The sequence below is a fragment of the Perna viridis genome, chromosome 12, assembly GCF_037379345.1.
Source record: "Perna viridis isolate PV_CMFRI_1.1 ecotype Kerala chromosome 12, ASM3737934v1, whole genome shotgun sequence".
In the NCBI taxonomy this organism is placed as follows: Eukaryota; Metazoa; Mollusca; class Bivalvia; order Mytilida; family Mytilidae; genus Perna; species Perna viridis.
Window position 1 is genome coordinate 28,156,205 of NC_142456.1, and position 20,448 is coordinate 28,176,652.

General features: G+C 33.6%; 1 protein-coding gene across 1 annotated transcript; it reads left to right on the top strand.

The window, feature by feature from the left end:
- Positions 1 to 4,116: 4,116 nt before the first annotated feature.
- Positions 4,117 to 19,331, top strand: LOC148601901 (2-phosphoxylose phosphatase 1-like). The gene is made up of 3 exons (XM_088556955.1): positions 4,117 to 4,450; positions 6,654 to 6,815; positions 11,099 to 19,331. Exons 1-3 carry the CDS (start codon positions 4,348 to 4,350, stop codon positions 12,211 to 12,213), a joined length of 1,380 nt encoding a protein of 459 aa, XP_088413081.1. The 5' UTR covers positions 4,117 to 4,347; the 3' UTR covers positions 12,214 to 19,331.
- Positions 19,332 to 20,448: the final 1,117 nt, after the last annotated feature.

A 20,448-nucleotide genomic window follows, 5' to 3' on the forward strand; every position in this document is an offset into this window, starting at 1 on the left:
TGTGTTGACGCTCTTGGCCTACTCCCAGACCCCACGTGGGTCCGAGAGCATTTCCCCACTCTAACTGTTTGGGAGTACGTCAACGTGTAGAGTGTGATGTAACCGAAGAACCCAAAGGTAAATATACCAGTTTTGCTAAATGAATTTATCTATTAGACATCTTCAGTCATTCGGTAGTTACACGTTTTCTGATTGAATAAAAAAATTCGTCCATCTTCTAATAGACCAAATTTTGTAATGAATGTGACGTCATCGAACTGTAGATGATCTACTCGTTGAATTTTGATACTTAAATAAAATTATAAGGAATGACTGTAATATTTTTTGGGTCTATTTATAATAAGCTTAATGCCCCTGATGCACCCTGAAAAACAACCTGCTATGCTGACATATAGTGTGCATCACCTAGAGGTTAATTCTATATAATCAGACTGAGTCATTCCTTAAGTAATAAAAGGAGTACTTACTGTTTTTTTTCACATTTCCCAACTCTTTTTGTATTTTATCATTATAATTTCTGTCGATTTGATAAGATATTAGTCCAAATCTTTCTATAGTTTTAGTATGAACATATCCAATTGTAACGTTAATAATAAAAGTAATATAAAAACGTCTCAGAATGTGACGACTCTATTCACTACATTTTACCATTTTTGCAACGTGACTTGGAAAACCGAAAACATCATATACCTTCCCCAGTGCCGAGGTGGTATGCAGTACGTTGGGGAAACAGAACAACCTTTCAACAGGCGTAAGAATGGTTATTGCAGTGACTATAAATGTAAACCAGACCTCCCTCTAAGTCGCCACCTTAGATCTGCCGGACACACCCAGGAGGATCTCCACAACATTGTTGTTACGATCGTAACTGACATAATAACAACTGGTAAAAATGTGAAAGAGTGTCTCGAGAAAGCTCTTGGATGAAAAAATTACAAACAGCAGATGGAATAAACGAGAAAAAAATAATTCATTTTTAGGCCTTGGTCTAAGGCTGGTACAGCACTACACCTATACATCAATACGCCGTACTATTATATTTTGACTTTTCTTAATTGTTTTCCACAGTTAATTCACTTCTAATTTTCGATAAATTTATAACACCCCCTTTCTCGTTTTCATTCAGATTCCTTATCATTTGCTTATGTGTGCCTTTGATAAAGGTACAATCACCCACAGCGTGCGGGATTCAGCTACTGAATCTATGTTTTGATCTTGAACTTTATTAGTTTTATGCTGAAGAAGGATATCGGTTATCCGAAATATTACCACCATTTGGTGATGTTAAACATATTTAGACGTTTATATATATATATATATATATATCTATAAGGTCTGAAAAAATTTCCAAGGATCTTAGAACTGTCAAATTTGCGAAGTAAACTTTTGGTCCCTCCGCGGGACTCGAACTAGTACCGATGTGACATCTATCGCAGCACCGCCTGTTCGAAGTCCAGCGCCCTAGACCACTCGGCCAGCTAGGCTATATGAAAATATAGCTTCCGCTGGCCGGGACATTCCTTCTCGTAGGATTAATTTAGTACACGAAGTATGGTAGTACGGGACAGCTCATCTGGGTCAGCTATAGTCATTGACCATTGATTCATTAAATCAATGTTATTCAATTTTTCGTCCCAAAGTTATCAGGATCTCAAGCTTTTTCCTTTGAAGTTGGCAACCACCAAGTCGTTTTCAGTGGCGGATCCAGAGAATCACCTGCGATGGGGTGGGGGGGCACAAAAATCTTTGTTAAGTACTTTTTATGCGTGCATATACACACAAAAATATGTTATTTTCATATATTTTCAAATTCGGGGTGGTGGCTATGGTTTTCCTGTTGGTAAAAATTGCCTATCCTTTTAGCTGTTTAACTGCTAGAATGAAGGTAGAGTTACTTATTCAAGATAGAAACTGGTGTTCTAATTTGGGCTACTACATTTCAACAAGGTATATACCGTATGACAACCAGTAACAATCGGTTAGAGTCAGGGTCATTCATATCTTTCATTCAATCAATCAATCACAATGCATTATTTAGATTCTCCTATTTATTTCAGATAAAAGTGCCTTAAAAGTGTTGTGAATTTCCTTTTTTTCTCATTTTTCTCAAAACATTGCATTAAATGATTTATTTCTTTTTACGTTATTTAGTTCTACATAGCAATAGATTAAAAACACCAACCGTATATATTGCCAATTTTCGATATGTTGTACACACGTTTCAAAGAGTAACCTTTCAAGGGAAGCAAAACCCATCACCGAGCAGTTCTGACCACGTGCAAGAAATGAGGCCTCGGTGTTTTAGGTATTTTGAAATTTGTAATACTGCAAGTTTTGATAAATATGATAAATAATAGCTAGTGGTCATATAAGTCGGGGTCCAACAAGACTCTGACTACTGGATTGGTGATTAACCTCGGGGCCTTTAATACCTCTGCATTGTTCATAAATCCAGTTCATTTTACATGAAAATTGGCAAGATGTTTGGAAATAACCAGTGATTCAAGCATAGACATGCGCATTAATTTCACGTGTTTGATTCAAGACCCACGTTTCCTTTTCCGTGTAATATTTAGGCTTAATTGAATAAAAAGTTTCTCAGTTTGAGAAATAGATTTTTACCGATTACTATATCAAATATCCAAGTTTAGTTAAAATGGAAGGTTTGCTATCAGTTTGTAACGTCGAGGTTTACCAACGACTTTGTATTTTTATAAAAAGAATAGCTGCATTATTTTGAAACCATGCATAATTATATCGTCTATAGTTATTGTGAATACTATGTTATTATTTTATTACGTTGAATGTATTATTTTATGTGTATATATCACAATACTCTCATATTCATTCTGCCTGAGTTATCTTTATTAAAATCTTGAATCTTGGAAACTAAGAATTTATTCAATTCTTTTTTGGTTTATTTAGTCTTTAGTTTATTAATAAGATCAATTAAATATTATTTTTAGTCTTTTTATAAACCATCCATTTCGATTTTTTGTTTCTTTCCTTCAGTTGCATGTTCTATACTAGTAATTGCGGAGACGAGATTAAGTGTCTGGTTCATGGTTCTTGTTATCTAAAGCGGAAAATATTTCCCTTTTAATCCCGTTTCCCGATCGGAAAACGTTCCAAGCGTTCATAAGTGAAAATTTGGCATCTCACTAAACATTTGTTTTGTCCGAATTTTATTCGTTTTAAATGGTTCAAATCGTGAAAAATGAAATATGTGTATTCCTAAGAGCATGTACAATTACAAACTATCAATTATTTCATAGAAGAAAATGCCAATTGATTGTAGAATTGCGTTGGAGCATGCAATTTTCTCAACGAACGCGGCAAATATTGACGTCAGACATTTCTTGAGACATTTTCAAAAAGCCGTACCTTTAATTTTTGTTTGTACTGAAAATTTTATCAAATGCCGACATAGAATCGCCGAAAGTATGCACATTTACAGGAAAATTAAATCGGGAATGAATATTGTGTAAATAAGTACTTGTTCTAATAATAGAATTTGATTACTGAACACTCATTTACTAACACTTTGAATATTTTTTGCCTAAAATAAGCGCAATTTCGATGAATATCTCATAAAGAACATATGAGTTATTCTTCCATGATTTGGCGAATTAACCTCTGCATTGGCGCAATTCACTATTTAAGTTTTTTAGACCTACAGGTTGGTGCACCCGACAGATGGAATTTTGACGTTTTTACGGGTTTTCGACAAGTTTAATTGATTATAAAGAATTAGAAAGACCATTTGTGACAAATATTCAGAACTAATAATTTGTCTTGATTCCAACAGCCATATATGACATAGCTATCTCATATTCACAGTTTTGTTTACAAATAGTCATTTATAGTTAAGATAGGTACATGTGTTGTTTTTTTTTCAACACAGCCGCAATAGCTGTACTATTTTAAAGTGTGCATCTAGTTATAGTTATAATAGGAAAATGTGACTATATTTTTGGAAGATCTAAGTGCGATATCTGAGCAAAAAATCCTTCACCAGACGTGAAGCATAAAAAATATCTCCCACCTGTATTCAGGAAGGTCCAATCGGAACTTCTCGGTCTTTTCCCCTACATGACACTAAAAGTAACTAGAAAGGCTGAGGAGTTGCGATTGAGGGAAGGTCGTCAAAAAACTAGACATGCAACTTGTTTGCTCTGTCACGTAGTCAATATTAACATGTTATGATTTAGGACATTGCAATTTCGAGCAAAATGCACCTTTACAGAATTCTAGGAGAGGAAAACTGTCCAAATTATTCAGTCTACATGAAGCATTTTACTGAAAGTTTTGGTAAAATGAAATTCACAACAGGATCTTAAAAAATTTATGCTAACACAGACCAAAAGCCTAACCACGAGGATAAGAATTACCAATATTGTGCTTTTTACATTTATTGTTGTGTTGTTAACTTCACTTTTATTTATTATTGGTAAGTTTTCTTATTAATTCGAAATGAGGGGGGGGGATAAATTCCATTATCCTAACTTAGATGAGTTGTGATGTCACTTTATACTGTTAATATAGGATGTATCTGGACTATATTTAGTAGGCATTGTCAATACAAGCAAACACTATGAGCTTCACCTTACATATCTCACAAGCAGCTCCAGCAATATCCTTTTACATTTGTAGTTACAAATTCATAATTTGTACGGATTCCAGAAATACATGTATAAAAATTCTACACAGATGGCAGAAATATTGTATACAAAACATCAAATGAGTTTGATGCAGTTTTGATTTGGATACTACCAATGTACCATTGAAGCTAATTGTTTTTCCAGAGGCGGGTAAGCCAGTGGAACAGCTAAGGAAGATATGTACATACATGTATATGTATATCAAACTTTATTCTTTTCTTTTAATTTAAATGACTCAAGAATGTCAGAAAAAAAGTTATTTTTAATATATATACACACACACACACACACACACACAAGTATGATTTTATTTGTTTTTTTCTCAGCAAGGAGTGTGACTACATGTACAACAATGTATTTGTTACTTCAAGGTCAAAACTTTTTTTTGTTTGCATGTTTGGGAATGTAATGGGATATCAAGATATAAAAATGTACAATGTCTTGTAATAACCGTTGAGCTCACAGTGCTTGCTATTAATATACCCTTTCTTTAAAGAGTGTGCATGACACATGCATTTTGTACTTATGGGTGTAGGGTTTGGGTGTATATTAAGCACATGTGTTGACTATCCTGCAGTCTTTTGAAAAGGATATGATCTTGAGTGCTGAAGAATGCACTCTTTCAGTTTGGAATTCTATGACTACATTTACATGAATTTAGATACTTAAATTAAATTATGAAGAATGACTGTTCTATTTTTTTTTATTTTTTCAACTTGAAAATAACCTGCTATACATGTTATTTAGTGTGCACCACATGATTGAGATTATTTCTTCATAGACTGAAAAAATATAACAGTCGTTGTTTAAAGAATTAAGGATTTGATTCTTTTTTATCTCACCGGGCCTAAAAGGCCATGTGAGCTTTTCTGATCACTTGGTGTCCGTTGTTGTTGTCTTCATCGTCTGTTAACTTTTCTTTAAAAATCCTCTCCACTGAAACTACTCAGTGGTTTACAAACTTAACTCATCAGCATCTTTTGGATATCTCAAAAACTAAAAGAGATATTTAAAAATTAATGTGACCTTCCTCTTCAACTTGAAAGGTCTTAATAAATTTCCATTGGGTCAAAGTTTTTAGAGTTATTGCCTTTTAAAGGTGAAAAATGAGTTTTTGTAGTTTTCAGCCATTATCTTGAAAACTATAATAGGTAGAAAAAAACTTTCAATTAATGAAATAATCATTATAGTAACACCTACATATGTCTTCATAGTTTGAAGTTGTTGGATGACTCATTGTTTGTTTGTTTGTTTGTTGGGGTTTAACATCTGAGCAGCAATATTTCAGCTATATTCAGACGATGAACATGAAATTGATGATAAAATGAACATGAAAAGATGATGTAATGAAAAAGGGATGGGACACAAGGATAATGGGGTTGACATATTTTGATTGCCACTGGAAATAGGGAGACATTGGTAGGGTCGGGCAATTTAGCCTCCTGTGGCAGAGCCCTATGGTTCCTACTCCGGGAGAATACCACAGTAGGGTTCTTTAACGTGCGAGGAACATTGCATCTTTCCCAACACGGTGCACTACTATGGTTTGTGGTCAGGTTTTCTGTGTTTCTAGGGTTCTGAGCACTATTTAGTCGCCTTTTACGACAAGCTTAGCGCTGCTGCAGGCCTATTCTTTTAACACCCGGACCTGCACGGGGGCTCATTGTTAGAATTACATGAATTGCCCTTGAAAGGTTAATACTGACTTCTTTTGCAATTTTTGTCCAATATCTTGGAGACAGTGATAAAAAATAAACTTTTAATTGATGAAATGATTCAAAGGATGAGGTCATCAAAGTTATAGGGAACTCCTTGTTATAGTTATAGCCCTTGAAGGGCAAAAATAGTAACAGATGAGCGATTTAGGCTCCTGGGAGCGTCTTGTTATGGGGAGGTTTTGTGAGCACAATGCTTGATTTGGGCTTCCTGTAAAAATGAAATAAGTGAGATAATAAAAAATTAAGGTATTTGATAGTTTTTAAATAATTTTAGCTATCTCACAGACTGATCTGTTGGAAGACCAGCAACATGTCTCACTCAGCATTCAACCTAGGTCATATGAAGAGGCCGAATGGAATAAACTCCTTCCTTCAGACATATCAAGTCTTGGAGAGTTTTGTCACCACCCAGATAAACCAGTATTAGGGCTTGAGGGTAAGAATCACATCTCAAAAGAACAGAATTTCAAAGACATGTACCATGCACTGATAGCTTGGAAGTTTTTGTTCTGGTCTGAGATTTTCAAGATATATTATTTAAATAAAATGTCCTGCCTTTCAAAATTTTAATGATCTTTTCAAGACGTGGATGTACAAATGTGCTTAACTCTATTTTTTTTTCTACTCTTTCCCTGGGTCACCAACAGTGGAAGCAGGTCTAGGAGTGGCTCCTATGAGTACATAATTTGTGTAATCTGTAACTAAAGTATTTAAGCAAAATATTTGTAACTTTGAAAAGTGATTATATACATACTGCAGATGTGCACCTCCTCTTCTTGAATAAAAATTGGTGAATTATACCCCCTCAAATGAAGTTTGGGGGGATATAGGTTTTACCCTGTCTGTGAACAATTTTCTTATCAGCTTGCATCATTGTTTTGAAACTTTGTGGTACATGTATGTAATTTAACCACATGGTGATGTGCATACTGTCAGGAATTTATGTTTGGAAAAAATTGTAGAAATGACGGCTGTTGAACTTCAGTGTTTTTCAGCAAAACTTGATCTCATTTGTTGTCCGGTACTCCTCCCTAACAACTTGCAGGATTGTAATGAAACTCAATGTAATGTTAGATGTCCATATTAGGATGTGCATATTGTCAGGTATTTATGTTTTAAGTAAATTTGCTGTTTTATTCTTTCATTGTGTTGTCAACAACAAAAAATAATATTGCCTGAGGTTTGGAGTTAGGTGTTTTAGAAATGGCAAATTTGTGTGTTAAAAGTGCTTAGTTTATCCCCCATAAAAATTGTTTCGACTGTGTAATATGAATTGTGTGTCTGCATAGGTTCTCAAATACACAGGGTTCAACAGTCTGCAGTGGGTATTGTTAGTTTCCTACAATTTTAGCATGTTAAACGTAGTCATTTTTTTCAGCGTAATAAGTTATCATTAGGAAATTGGTACTTCAGCTTGCTTAGTGTTTATATATACATGCTGAAGACACATGTGCTGACAAGTATAATAAAATGAAGCAGGTCTAGACATGTTTTGGTTGTTGTTTAGATAGAAAGAGTCATCAAGGGAACCAAGGTTGTAGCAGTAATCAAAGAATGTAATCCAGGGACAAAGACCAGACATGGAAAACAGACATACACAACAAAGAACATAAAGTAACTAAAACCATACATACATAGCAACAAAAGCAAATGAGCAACTCAGACTCAACTAAAAACTGGGAGCATGGACCAGGTGCACCGGTAGGGTAAGTGTCCTCTGTTTTTCTAGAAACACCCGCCGAGTTGCTCATAAAAAAGTCTAGTCCATGGTAGATGAAAGAGGAAAGGAAAACTATGACATGTTGAACAAATCAGTTTTCATGGCGTAGATGGATACACCGTAACAATCCACGAGTTCATGATGACGACCAGAAAACTTCTGTAGTGATGACTTCAATCGTGTAGCAACATAACCCTGTTCCAGAAGCCTATTTGTTAGAATTCTAGTGCATTTCCAAGTCTGCGTAGTTTCTGCAAGCCCTGGCATAATGTATGAGTTGTGGTATGAACACTCCATATTCAGTTGCTGAAGGGATGTTGCCACAGGTGAAAGGAAAGTTGACAATTCTGAATGAAAAGTCATCATTTTTTGTCGTAAAGTTTGGTCTATAGTTTTCCTTTACCATCGATTTCTAAGTGTAGATCAAGATATGAGGCTGACTTCACAAAAATGGCCCATAGAGCTTTTCTTTCATGAATTGAAGAACAAAAATAATGTACCAGTTATCCTATTTGTTGCATATGAAGAAACCAGATAAAGATTTGTTTGTTTAGCTTGTTATTGAATTAACACAGATATAGGAGGTTTAGAAGTGCAGCAAAATGTATTTTTACCAGTTCTAGCTTATTTCCTAACAAAATTTTTGGTGCACTAAAATTGCCTTTACAAGAAAAAGAATATTATTTCATGCTTTTGTTTCTAATGGGGTCACATTTTGGTAACATAATGTTACAATGTATTCTGACTGCTCGAATAGAATGGTTGCAATGTTAATAGTTTTAATGTTTGAACATGTCAGCATATTTCATCATCATCCATGAACATGAAATGTCAACCAATGTAGTTAAATTGATCTGTTATCAATGTTTTAGCTCAGTGTTTAGTGACTAAAATATTTGTTGCATAGTTTGCTTGTTAAGTACTTCTCCATCTAAGAATCAGCAAAATGTGTATAAGATGTGGCACATGAAGGGAAAAAACACAGATTTCATTGCATTAACCAAGTATTTATACCTGATAAACTCCAGATGTTTGTAAAATTTGCCTTTTTAAGATATTAATACGTCAAATTTAGTTGAAATGCACTATGAAAAAATGGCGGGAATATTTTCCAGCACTTCTTTCTTATATAAGCAGTCAAAAAATATCTAAGTTACAGATGCTTCAGGGTAAATTGATATAGCTTTTTAGTTTCTAGATGTATTGGATATATTTGAGGCAAAAAAAGACCAAATTGAGAAATATGATGTGCTACCCATTGCCTGATTCTTACACAGAATGGTACTTAAATGTTTTGCTTGACACAAAAATGTAAATGATTCATGATTTGTTATCTCCTCTTGAGGTGGAAGGTATTTAGTGATCACAGTGTCTGTTAGTCCTTGTCCATCCTCTGTTCAAATATGCAACTCATTTAAAACCGCAGAATGAATTTTGATTAAACTTTCACAGATTCTTTATTACATGCTGCCGTTGTGTACCTCTTATTATGTTTTTCCATATGATTGACTCTGGGGTTTCCCACTGCATAATTAGTTGGCCACTAGACGACGATCTTCTAATCTCCAATTCCTCAGAAACTGCTGAATAGAATTTGATCAAACTTTCACTTTATTACATTATATGTACATGATGCCATGCACACCTTCAATTTTGTTTTTTTCCATTTGATTGATTTTTGGGGTTTCCTGCTGCAAAATATGGACTTAGAAATTTGTTGATGAAGGGGGAACCCTCTTCTAATTTACTCTTATGAAACCACTAAATGGAAAATGATGTAACATTCTTTTTGATATTATTATACCTTCTATTTTGTTTTTTTCCATCTCATTGCTTAAGTCACTTATGGGTTATTATATATGGTTTCTGTGGGGTTCACTAAGTCAGCTTTGCTCACAGTTTTTCTAGTTTTTGTATCCCACTGCATGAAGTCCCTAAGTGTTATTATTACCCTCCAAAAAGTTACATGTTAATCCATCTGTTTGTCCTCTTGACAGTTGCCAAGTGATATCTTTAGAATTGATCAATTTTTTCAACATTACACTGTTGTTTAGTACCATAATATACAGGTTAAGTGATTCAGGCTCCTTGAAGCCAGTAGTTAGATTTTATTGCCCAAAACTTCTGGAGATTAACTGTTCTCCCTTCTTCTGTCCCCAATTTTTTTGTTTTAAAACTAAGGAATTTTTCAAATGTGATACATGTACATAAAATGTATATGGTTTGCATTGTTAGTGCTACTTTTCATAATTTTCCTCTAATTTACCATCAAATTGGAATGGTCTTATCATTCCTGCCCTCCAAATTTTGCCACAGTTATCTCGGCTTTCAATTGATGGATTTATTTCAATGTGGTGTGTGGCTTTATTTAGAAGTGGCATACATTGTGAGCAATTTTGGATGCTTTGTGATACAAATTTCATATATGAGTGGTGGTATTCCTAGCATGATAATACAACTTCATTTGAAGTTTTCAAACAGTGAAAATTTAAGAATCTTTTATAAATTTGGAGATTTCGTATGTATCCATAGAATGATAGGGTGTTTGTCACTTTTACAAATCAGTGTCTTGTTTATGGGACGTCTTTAATTTTTTAAGTGTCAAAGGGACATAGTAATAGTATCTGTCCATCCATCTGTTCAACAGTACAAATACATTTATTTGTGTCTGCCTAGTGTAAATATGCTGGCTGCAAACATTTTCATTCAACAAATTTTGTAGGGGTTATGTGACATTTTCCACATCTTTTACTTGTATTCTGAAGTTCAAAGTTATAGTTTAAGAAGGTGACAAAAGTTCCACTAATTAGAAATAATATTGAAGAGGAAAACTATGATCCAGAATGATATACATTGTAGATTGGTAGAAATGGACACACCAGATCAATTGATCAATTTACTATGAAATTATGCATTTGATTAGATACAAAGTTTACAACAACAAAATAGGTAACATGTATAACAGTATTCAAAATATTAAAGATTTTTTTTAATTGCAGGATTGGTACCTGATGGATTTGATCTTAAACAGTCACACATTCTAGTCACACCAGGGGAGGTAACTCTAACAGAAATTTCTGCAGCCAGGTCGTCACCAATATTTTGTACCAAGCCAAATGATCATAATGAACAGATAAAAATGGAACAGTTAGACCAAAACCTGGGAAAGCAAACAAACTACTCAAGGCCTGAAGTAGCTGAAAATCTTCAAAATGGTCTAGCATTATCTGCAGTTGGCATCAAGCAATTAGTAAAATTAGGACAATATTTCAGGGGTTTATATCTAGAAGATTTAAATTTGGAAAACCATTTGTCCAGTCCAAGGCACATAAAAATATATACCTCTGGAAACTTTCTCACAGAAGAAAGTGCATCAACCCTTTTATATGGTCTCTTGCCAAAAGATTCCATCAATAAAATTCATACAATTTCATTGATGTCACACATGTGTTCTGATAGATGGTCTCAAGTTTCCTGTCACTGCCCAAGTCTTTCTGTATTAGAAATGAAGATAAAGAAACTTATTTATGAAGATGAAGTGACAAGAAAGGGATATGGTTCAACATTTAAGTCAGAAAATGTACATCAAACTTTGTCAAATTTATGCCTTTATTCTGAACGGGATTGCTATATCCAAAATAAGTCCTTTCATTTAAATATACTTAACGATTTAATCATGCAAGTAGTGGATAATCATGCAAAGTTAAGCAAAAATGATGATTTTGTTGACTTGGTTCATATCTACTTATATCCATTTTTACAAAATTTAGTAAATGTTATTCACCATGTTGATAATGTGTTTGAGAAATTCTTTATGTATTCTGTTGATAGAGAATTTTTATTTTATTTGTTAAATGTATTCAAATTTCCTGTGAAAACTTTACCAAGGGCAGGTTCTAGAGTTGTGCTTGAGTTATACAAGAAATCAGGTCAGTTGTTTCAGCCTTATTTTGTTCGTATTTTATACAATGGTGCTGACATATCAAGATTTATCCCCTTTTGTCAAGTAAAGATGGATCATGGATTATGTCGTCTCAAAAGTTTTGTTACATTATTATCATGGAAAATTCAAAAGCAGGATTTGCGAAGTGCATATCATAATATTTGCTCATAATAACAATTCTTTTTTTTATACTACAACGAAAAATTTGCTGTCTCTATAATGATATTGCATTGTCATGACTTATCACCATTATCTGTGTTGTGTGTCCTAAGACGCCATGTTTTACATTGTATAACTTGAATATTTCTTTGTGGATCTTGATTACTTTTACAAGGTTCCATACCACAAAAGAAAAAGTTGGTATTGACTTCAGGAGTTTCTAGGGATATGGCCTAAACCATTAAAGAATAATGAGCAAAAAAGGGTCCAAACAAAATTATTGTAAAATTTTACTAAAATTTGTATAATTTAAGTTTTAGTGTATGTATCTGTATAAAATAGTACTACAATTGATTTTATGAGGTTACCACATACCTGTTTGATACCACAGAAGGAAGATTTTGTTTTAAGGGGGAAAGAGAAGTAAAGGAGAAAAAATGAATAAGACATAAGCATTTCCTTTAACTTTATAAATGTCTTTTTTTATATTTAATAAAATAATTTAAAGTTATTTGAAAACTTTCATTCAGTGTCAGTAAAAATATGATGTGTAAAAAAATTCAGAATGTTGTTTCCCTATACATTGTATATCCCAGCTGCTCATGGTTGTATCAAGTTGTGCTCTGTTAAGCATTTAGTTTAAAGCTACATGAATAAGTACTGGTCCAGACATGGACACAGCTGTTAGTAAATTAAAGTAGACCTATATAAACTAAAGTGTATTTTATATAGGACTTGTCTACATCCTTCATTTTAGCACTTGTTTCTTTTTTGTATTGTTACAAGCTTATGTACAGATCAGCCTACGAATCGTGCAATAGCAGAAACTTGTACCCAACATATGTTGGCCAAAAAACCTTCAGAATGCCTAACAGACGATGTTTTTAACAATGGAATTTGAATGAAAGTTAAGTTTGCTAAATATTTTCAACAAAATCTTAAATAAGTATTACTGTTAAAAGGTTTGGAACATTTCTACCTTCTCAATTAAGAAACCATTTTACAATACAACCAGTCAACCTTTTTCCTCCAAATTTACAACATTGGAAACAATCATTGCCTTATTTATTCAAAGGGTATACTAATTACGTCTAGGCAGCCAAAGGTTAAAAATCAAATAGATGATAAATCGCCCCCAGCATGATTTTTAGACTGAATTGTACTTCAGTTTCCAGCTTTTTGTGTTTCATTGAATCTCATTGTTAGCAATCTTATAAAGTCTGTGTTATAGCTTTGCCTTATTTTTGTGGTGCTATTTATAGAGCTATGCTATGTTTATAATTTGTAAGGTTTACACTTCATATTGACTTCTAAAACATGCTTATTATACCCTTAGCTTTAAAGGTAAGAGGTGTATAGTGATCGTGGTGTCCATCCATTAGTCAGTCCATCGTCCATCCCAATCCTCAACTACTCTGAAGCCACTGATTGGAATTAAATGAAACTTTCACAGATATTTTATTACATGATGCCATTGTGCTTCATCATTTTTGTTTTTCCATCTGAAGGACCTTGGGTCTCCTGATGTATGGACTTTGTAATTTGTAGACCAGGGGGTGGGGGGCTCTTGTAACCAACAACATCTCTAAAACTGCTGAATTGAATTTGATGAAACTTTCACAGATTCTTTATTACATGATGCCATTGTGCACCTTTTACTGAGTTTTTCCATCTGAATGCTTAAGATCACTTATTGGGTATACTATATTGTTTCTGGGGAGGGTAGTGGGGATTTCACAAAGTGAGCTTTGTTCACATTTTTTCGTGTTTTTTTTCTCTCCAAAATTGGTCCAAACTTGTCAAAAGATGCCAAAACATAGACAGTATGTATAACAGGAATATTTCAAACTATTGGCTATGCAGACTTGGTTTGGTTTGATAGAGATGAAGATATTACACTGATAATTTTCACTTAAGTACTGAGTACTGAAAGTAAAGACAAAGCAGTTTTTAAATAGGAATTTTATCACAAGAACCAATTCCTATAACAAATTTTAGTTATAGTAAATTCAAATATATTGAGAAAAGCTAACTTTAGAATTGCATTATCATTGTTATGCAACTGCAAAAAAATTGTGGCCATATATTGGTATGGTTCTGTTGTCATCCGTGTTGTCGTATACGTGGGCACTTAGTTTTCATTTGATAACTTGAGTATTAGTAGGTTGATCTTTATAAAATTTTAGAACAAATTTACAAACCATAAAAGGCAAGTTGGTATTGATTTTTGGGGTTATAGCCCTAACCATTTTAGAATTAAGGGCCATACCAGTTGTTGTGTCCATAATAAATCATAAGTTCCTATAATTAAGTGTGTCAAAAACTAATATTGTGTCTACACTTGCCCAAACTGTTCAGGGTTCAACCACTGGGTTGTATCATGCTGTGCTAGCATAGCTTTTTATTTTTGCACATGTATTGCTCTTTAGTCATAGTTTGATTCATGATTTAATAAAAGAGGACAGTTTATCCATAAACATATATATATGTACATTAAAATGACTCCCTTCTGATCCAACAAGACTAGTATGTTTTAGAAAAGCCTTTTTTTATCAAGTGATACGGGTTACAGACAGTGTTTTGTACCTGTCTATAAACTATAAATCTCATCTTAAGTAGTTACATTTTATCAGCAACTTTTTTAGTGTTTCATCTTTCATACTGTCTTATATTTTCTTTTTTGGGGTAAAACTACAATGTATACAATTTCAAATGACAATATTGAATTGAATTATTAGATCTAATTGTCATATTTTATGCCATCACCTGGCATCCATAATCCATAGTCGTCTCCTTTTAAACCAGAGATCTGATAAAACTCAATTTTTGTTGTGATCATCTTTGACCCACATAGTTTCAAAGGTGTATCTGTCATGTTTGTAATGTAAATGATTGAACTGAAAAGGGGGGGAGATTTCTGTGGTTTTTCATGGATGGATCAGACCAAAAGTTTTAATTTCCAACAAAAACATGTACCAGTAGTAAATTTTCATTTGAAAATAAAAATAGTACAATATGATCTCAGGATCTTGATATTTTGTTCACAGAATTTGTAAATTTGATACAGTTGATTTTGTGTGAGGGTTTCTGTATTTAATGGTGTATTTACAACTTAGTAGCTATTTTTACTGCTAATTGTGTTATGATATTTGTTTTATGTTAGTATGCATCACTTTTTTCAGAACAATCAGTGTGAATTATAAATACGGGTCACAGACAGTGTTTTGTACCTGTCTTTAAATCACATATGTATACATGATTATGCACAAGAGGTCAGTTCATAGATTTGGTTTCTCAGACTATTTTTACTTCCTCTAAGGTACCCTAAAACTTTATGTACCAGTATGATTATTTACTTCTTTAGAATATGGTAAATTTATTTTTGGATCATTTTTGGTTAATAGTCTGAGAAACTAAACTTGTATTTATTTGGCCTAAAATTCCATTTTTTTTTGTTGGTTATCTTTGTATTTTTATAAGTCACTGTACGAACACAATATGTATGGTGTACATTTTAAAGTAGAAAGTAGTTGATTAAGGATGATAACTTTATTACTGTTTTTGTGCTTATTATTAAAAAAAGTTAACAGTTTTAAGAAGGTGTAATTAGACGGGTATCTAACTGAAGAATTTTAATATGACAGCAAACAATTGATTGATTGATTGATTGTTGGGGTTTAATGTCCAAGCAACAGTATTTCAGTATATTCAGACGATGAACATGAAATGCAAAACAAAATGAATATGAAATGATGATGAAATGAAAAATGGAATGGGACACAAGGATAATAGAGTCTACAACTTTTGATTGCCACTAGAAAAGGGGAGGGATGGGTAAGGTCGGGCAATTTAGCCTCCTGTGGCGGAGTGCAAAGGTTCCTACTCCTATCAAATACCACAGCAGGGTTTTTTAACGTGCGAGGAACGTGGCATCTTTCCCAACACGGTGCACCACTATGGTTTGCGGTCAGGTTTTCTGTATTATAGCCTGACAACCCCAGCATGCAACACGCCAGGGGTACCCCATTCTACCACCTGGGGCACACAACCCAGTTGCTCTGTGGGCAGAGCACCTAGCCCCAGCTATATTCCTGAGCACTATTCAGTCGCCTTTTACAACAAGCTTAGCGCTGCTGCAGGCCTATTCTTTTGACACCCGGACCTGCAAGGGGCCAAAAAATTGTAGTCGTACTATGTTATGATGATGTTGTCGCCGGCATTGTCTTTTTTTTCATTTTCATGTGATAACTTAAGTTCCAGTGGAACAAATTTCATGAAATTTTGTTAAATTGTAACTTGCTGCTCGGAGAACTTTGTTCTTTAAAATAGAATTACTGTAAAAAAGATGATTATTATACTCCTGCAAACAAAGTTTGGGGGTATATAGGTTTCACCCTGTCTGTCTGTCTTAATCTATTTTCTTAGCAGCTTTCATCATTGTAATGAGACTTTGTGGGATGTAATATAACTACATGGATATGGGCATACTGTCAGAAATTTATGTTCGGACAAAAATTGTAGAAATGACGGCTGTTGAACCGTTTTTCAGGAAAACTTGGTTTCATGTGTTGTCTACAACTCCTCCTCAACGACTTGCAGGATTGTTATGAAACTTAATGGAGTGTTAGATTATTGGGATGTACATATTATCAGAAATTTATGTTTGAGCAAAAATTGTAGTAATGACAGCTGTTATACTTTTTCAGGAAACTTTGTCAGATGCATTGTCTGCAACTCTCCTCGAGGACTTAAAGATATTTATGAAACTTAATGGGGTGGTAAATTATTATATTGGGCGGTGCATATTGTCAGGAATCTATGTTTAGAGAAAATTGGCAGTTATACAGTGTCTACAACAAAAAGATGTTACTTACTGTGGTTTGCAGTTGAGTGTTTTAGAAATGTCAGCGAAGTTGTGTGTGTATAAAAGTGATGAATCTATCCACCATAAAAATCGTGTCCAATATAAATCTTGTGTCCACATTGGACCCCAAATGTACAGGTTTCAATATGCTTTGGTGGTATAAGCCCCGGCAATGTCTAGTTTAAAATTGATGTTTTACTTCTCAGTCAACTTTGACAGCCCTTTTCTATATTTTTTCTTATATAATTCTGTTTCAGAATGTTTAACAGAGTTCAAATAACATTAAGCATTGTCAGTCTATGGCGTGGGGGGGGGGTACAAATTGGGGCCACACCCTAAAAATTGGATTCTTTTTGAAAATCCCAGCCTCTACATGAGCTTTTAAGAAGTATGCTTAGCAAATTTACTATTTTTATATACAGTTTTTGAGGTAATGAAGTACAAAATGATTCATGAAAGCACCTTTAAGCAGAACTTTGTTCTTTAATTAAATTTCAAAATATTTTGCAATATTGTGTCCATAATGAACTGTAAGCCCCTGTGTGTAAGTGTGTTAAAAACTTATATTGTGTCCACACTTGCCCTAAGCGAACATTGTTCAACTTGCTGTGGTTGTATTATGCTGCACTTGGTAAAGCTTTATATTCAGAAATATTAAGAATTTAAAACAAAACCCCGTCATTTATTCAGGGTAATATTTTTTTTTTTTGTAAAGCTTTAATCTACTCTTTTTTTAGCTCACCTGACCAAAGGCCATGTGCCATCACTTGGTGTCCGTCGTCATTGTCAACAATTTTTCACAACTCTTCTCCTCTGACACCACTTGACCAATTGGAACCTTGGTATGAATGTTTCTTTGGGTATCCTGCATAGAATTGATGTAGAGATTTTTGATCCGTTGAAAAACATGGCCACCATTACTAAAAATAGAACATAGGGGTCAGACAGTAGTTTTTTGCATATATTCCCAAAACCATTAGGTTTAGCCAAATTTTGACTGGGATAAAAGTTCAGCATGATGAAATTATCTGGTCAAATTTTCATTATAATCTGATAAGCCATGTTGGAGTTATTGCCCTTTTTCGATGTTTTTTGCTATTTTGAATGTTATTTCTGTCAAAAATCTTCTCCTCTGATACCACTTGACCAATTGGAACCAAACATGGTATGAATTTTCCTTGGGGTATCCTGCATAGAACTGATGTGGGGATTTTTGAACCGTTGAAAAACATGGCCGCCGTTACTAAAAATAGAACATAAGGGTTCAGACAGTAATTTTTCGCATATATCTCCAAAACCATTAGGTTTAGCATAATTATTTCAATTGCTGAAATGACCCTTATTATAAGGCCTTCAAAAGTCTTCAGGGATCAAAGTTGTCAGGTGACTCCTTGAAAGATGAAAAATGTCTTTTTTTTTCAGCCAATATCTTGAAAACTATAATAGATAGAAACTTTCAATCACTGAAATGATCCTAAAGATAGTCCTACTAAGTCTTGTTGAGTCAAATTATTAGACAACTCCTTAATAAATTTATTGCTCTTGAAAGACAAACTTGAACCAGGTGAGCAATTCAGGCTCCTGGGAGCCTCTACTTTTTATGTATGTGTTCTTTTTGTTTTTCAGTGTTTGACTACCTTATTGTTATAATAAATCATTATGATGTAAATCTAGAATTTCAGTCCTCCTGTGTTCTTTTAAAATTGTATTTTGGTTTGAGCTATTTTGAGTTAAACAGAAGTGTGGTATGTTTTTTATATGTGTTGTGTTTAACTTTATGTATAAAATGTTTCATTTTCTATTGTTACACTCTTGTAAAAGATCTGTTTATTGGGGATTTACTGATGTATATTCTTTTAGTTCAAATTTGATGTTATTGATTGGAGAATTTTTGCTGAAAGCTTTATCCATTATGGTTTCTCTTTTCCTCTCTTTACTCATATCTTTATATTCAAATGAATGCTATCTAAAACATATAATTTCAAAGATAGTAGATATTGCTAGTCCAAAGGAGTTTTTTTTAAGCTAATGTATTTGCTATACGTTGAATTTTATCTTATCAAAAGAACAAGATTACTGCCATTCTTCAGCTTAGAAGCTGAAAATGATACTAATATTCAGGTAAACAATATGTTTTATACAAAATATTGGTTGCAAGCATTTCTCAGACAGTGATCTGAACTTGCTTGTAGTTGATCATATCTGTATTCAGATACTATTTGTTAATAAAGTTAGTGCTTGAAAAATAAAAACAAATAGCATTTAACAGCCATCTTACTTCATGCTGGAAGGAAAAGTTGCTCTTGTCGTTTGTCTTTTGCCAAACTGAAAACTATATTCAATACAGTAGCTCTGCTTCCTTTCCAGTACAGATGAACACTTTTTAAAATGTCTTGTCTATCTTTCTGCACATCACAGAGTAAAGCACTTAATCTTAGCTAATCTAGGCCAAAAGTCCATGTGAGTTTTAGCTCACTTGATCTATAAGGCCATATGATCTTTTGTCATCACTTGGCGTCCAATGTTGCCGTCGTCGTTGTAGTCTGGCATCTGTCTTTAGTAATTATATAATACTATATATGAAGTCCCTGACATATCTCAAAAACTGTAAGAGATATTGGAATATAAATATGACTACCCTTCCTCAGCATGATGAGCTATACAAAAATCTACAATGGTTCTAAGTTGTCCAGCGACTTTTTGTTAGAGTTATTGTTCCACCCGCAAAGTTTTGGGTATATAGGATTCATATGAATTCTATATGGGGGAGGGGTAATTAGTCACGTTAGGGAAATGTCTAGTTAGCCTTGAAAGGCAAAAAATGTTTTATTTTTGTTTTTTGTTTGTTTGGTTTTTTTTGCACTTTTCAGCCAATATTCTGAAAATCTAAATAGTTTAAAAAACTTTCATTGATAAAATATGATCTTTATGGTAAGGCCACAAAAGTCACCACGGGCCAAATTTGTCAAATGTCTTCTTGTTAGAGTTATTGCCCTTGAAAGATGAAAAACCTTTTTTTTGGTACGTTTTCAGTCAATATGTTGAAAACTATAATAGATGGTGAAATGATCCTTCTGATAAGGCCTACTTAAGTTTCATTGGGTTAAAGAGTAATCAAGGGAATCAAGATTCTAACGGAAATCAAAAGAATGTAATACAGAGACCATACATGGAAAACAGACATATACAACTAAGGACATGAAGCAACTAAAATAACACACACAAAGTAACAAAAGTAAATGAGCAACTCCTTAAGTTGTGGGGTGATTCCTTCTTAAAGTTATTGCTACCGAAAGGCAAAAAATGAAGTGTTATCACTTTGCGTCTGTCGTCCGTCGTTAACAAATTTGATAAGATCTTCTCAACTGAAATCACCAAACAGA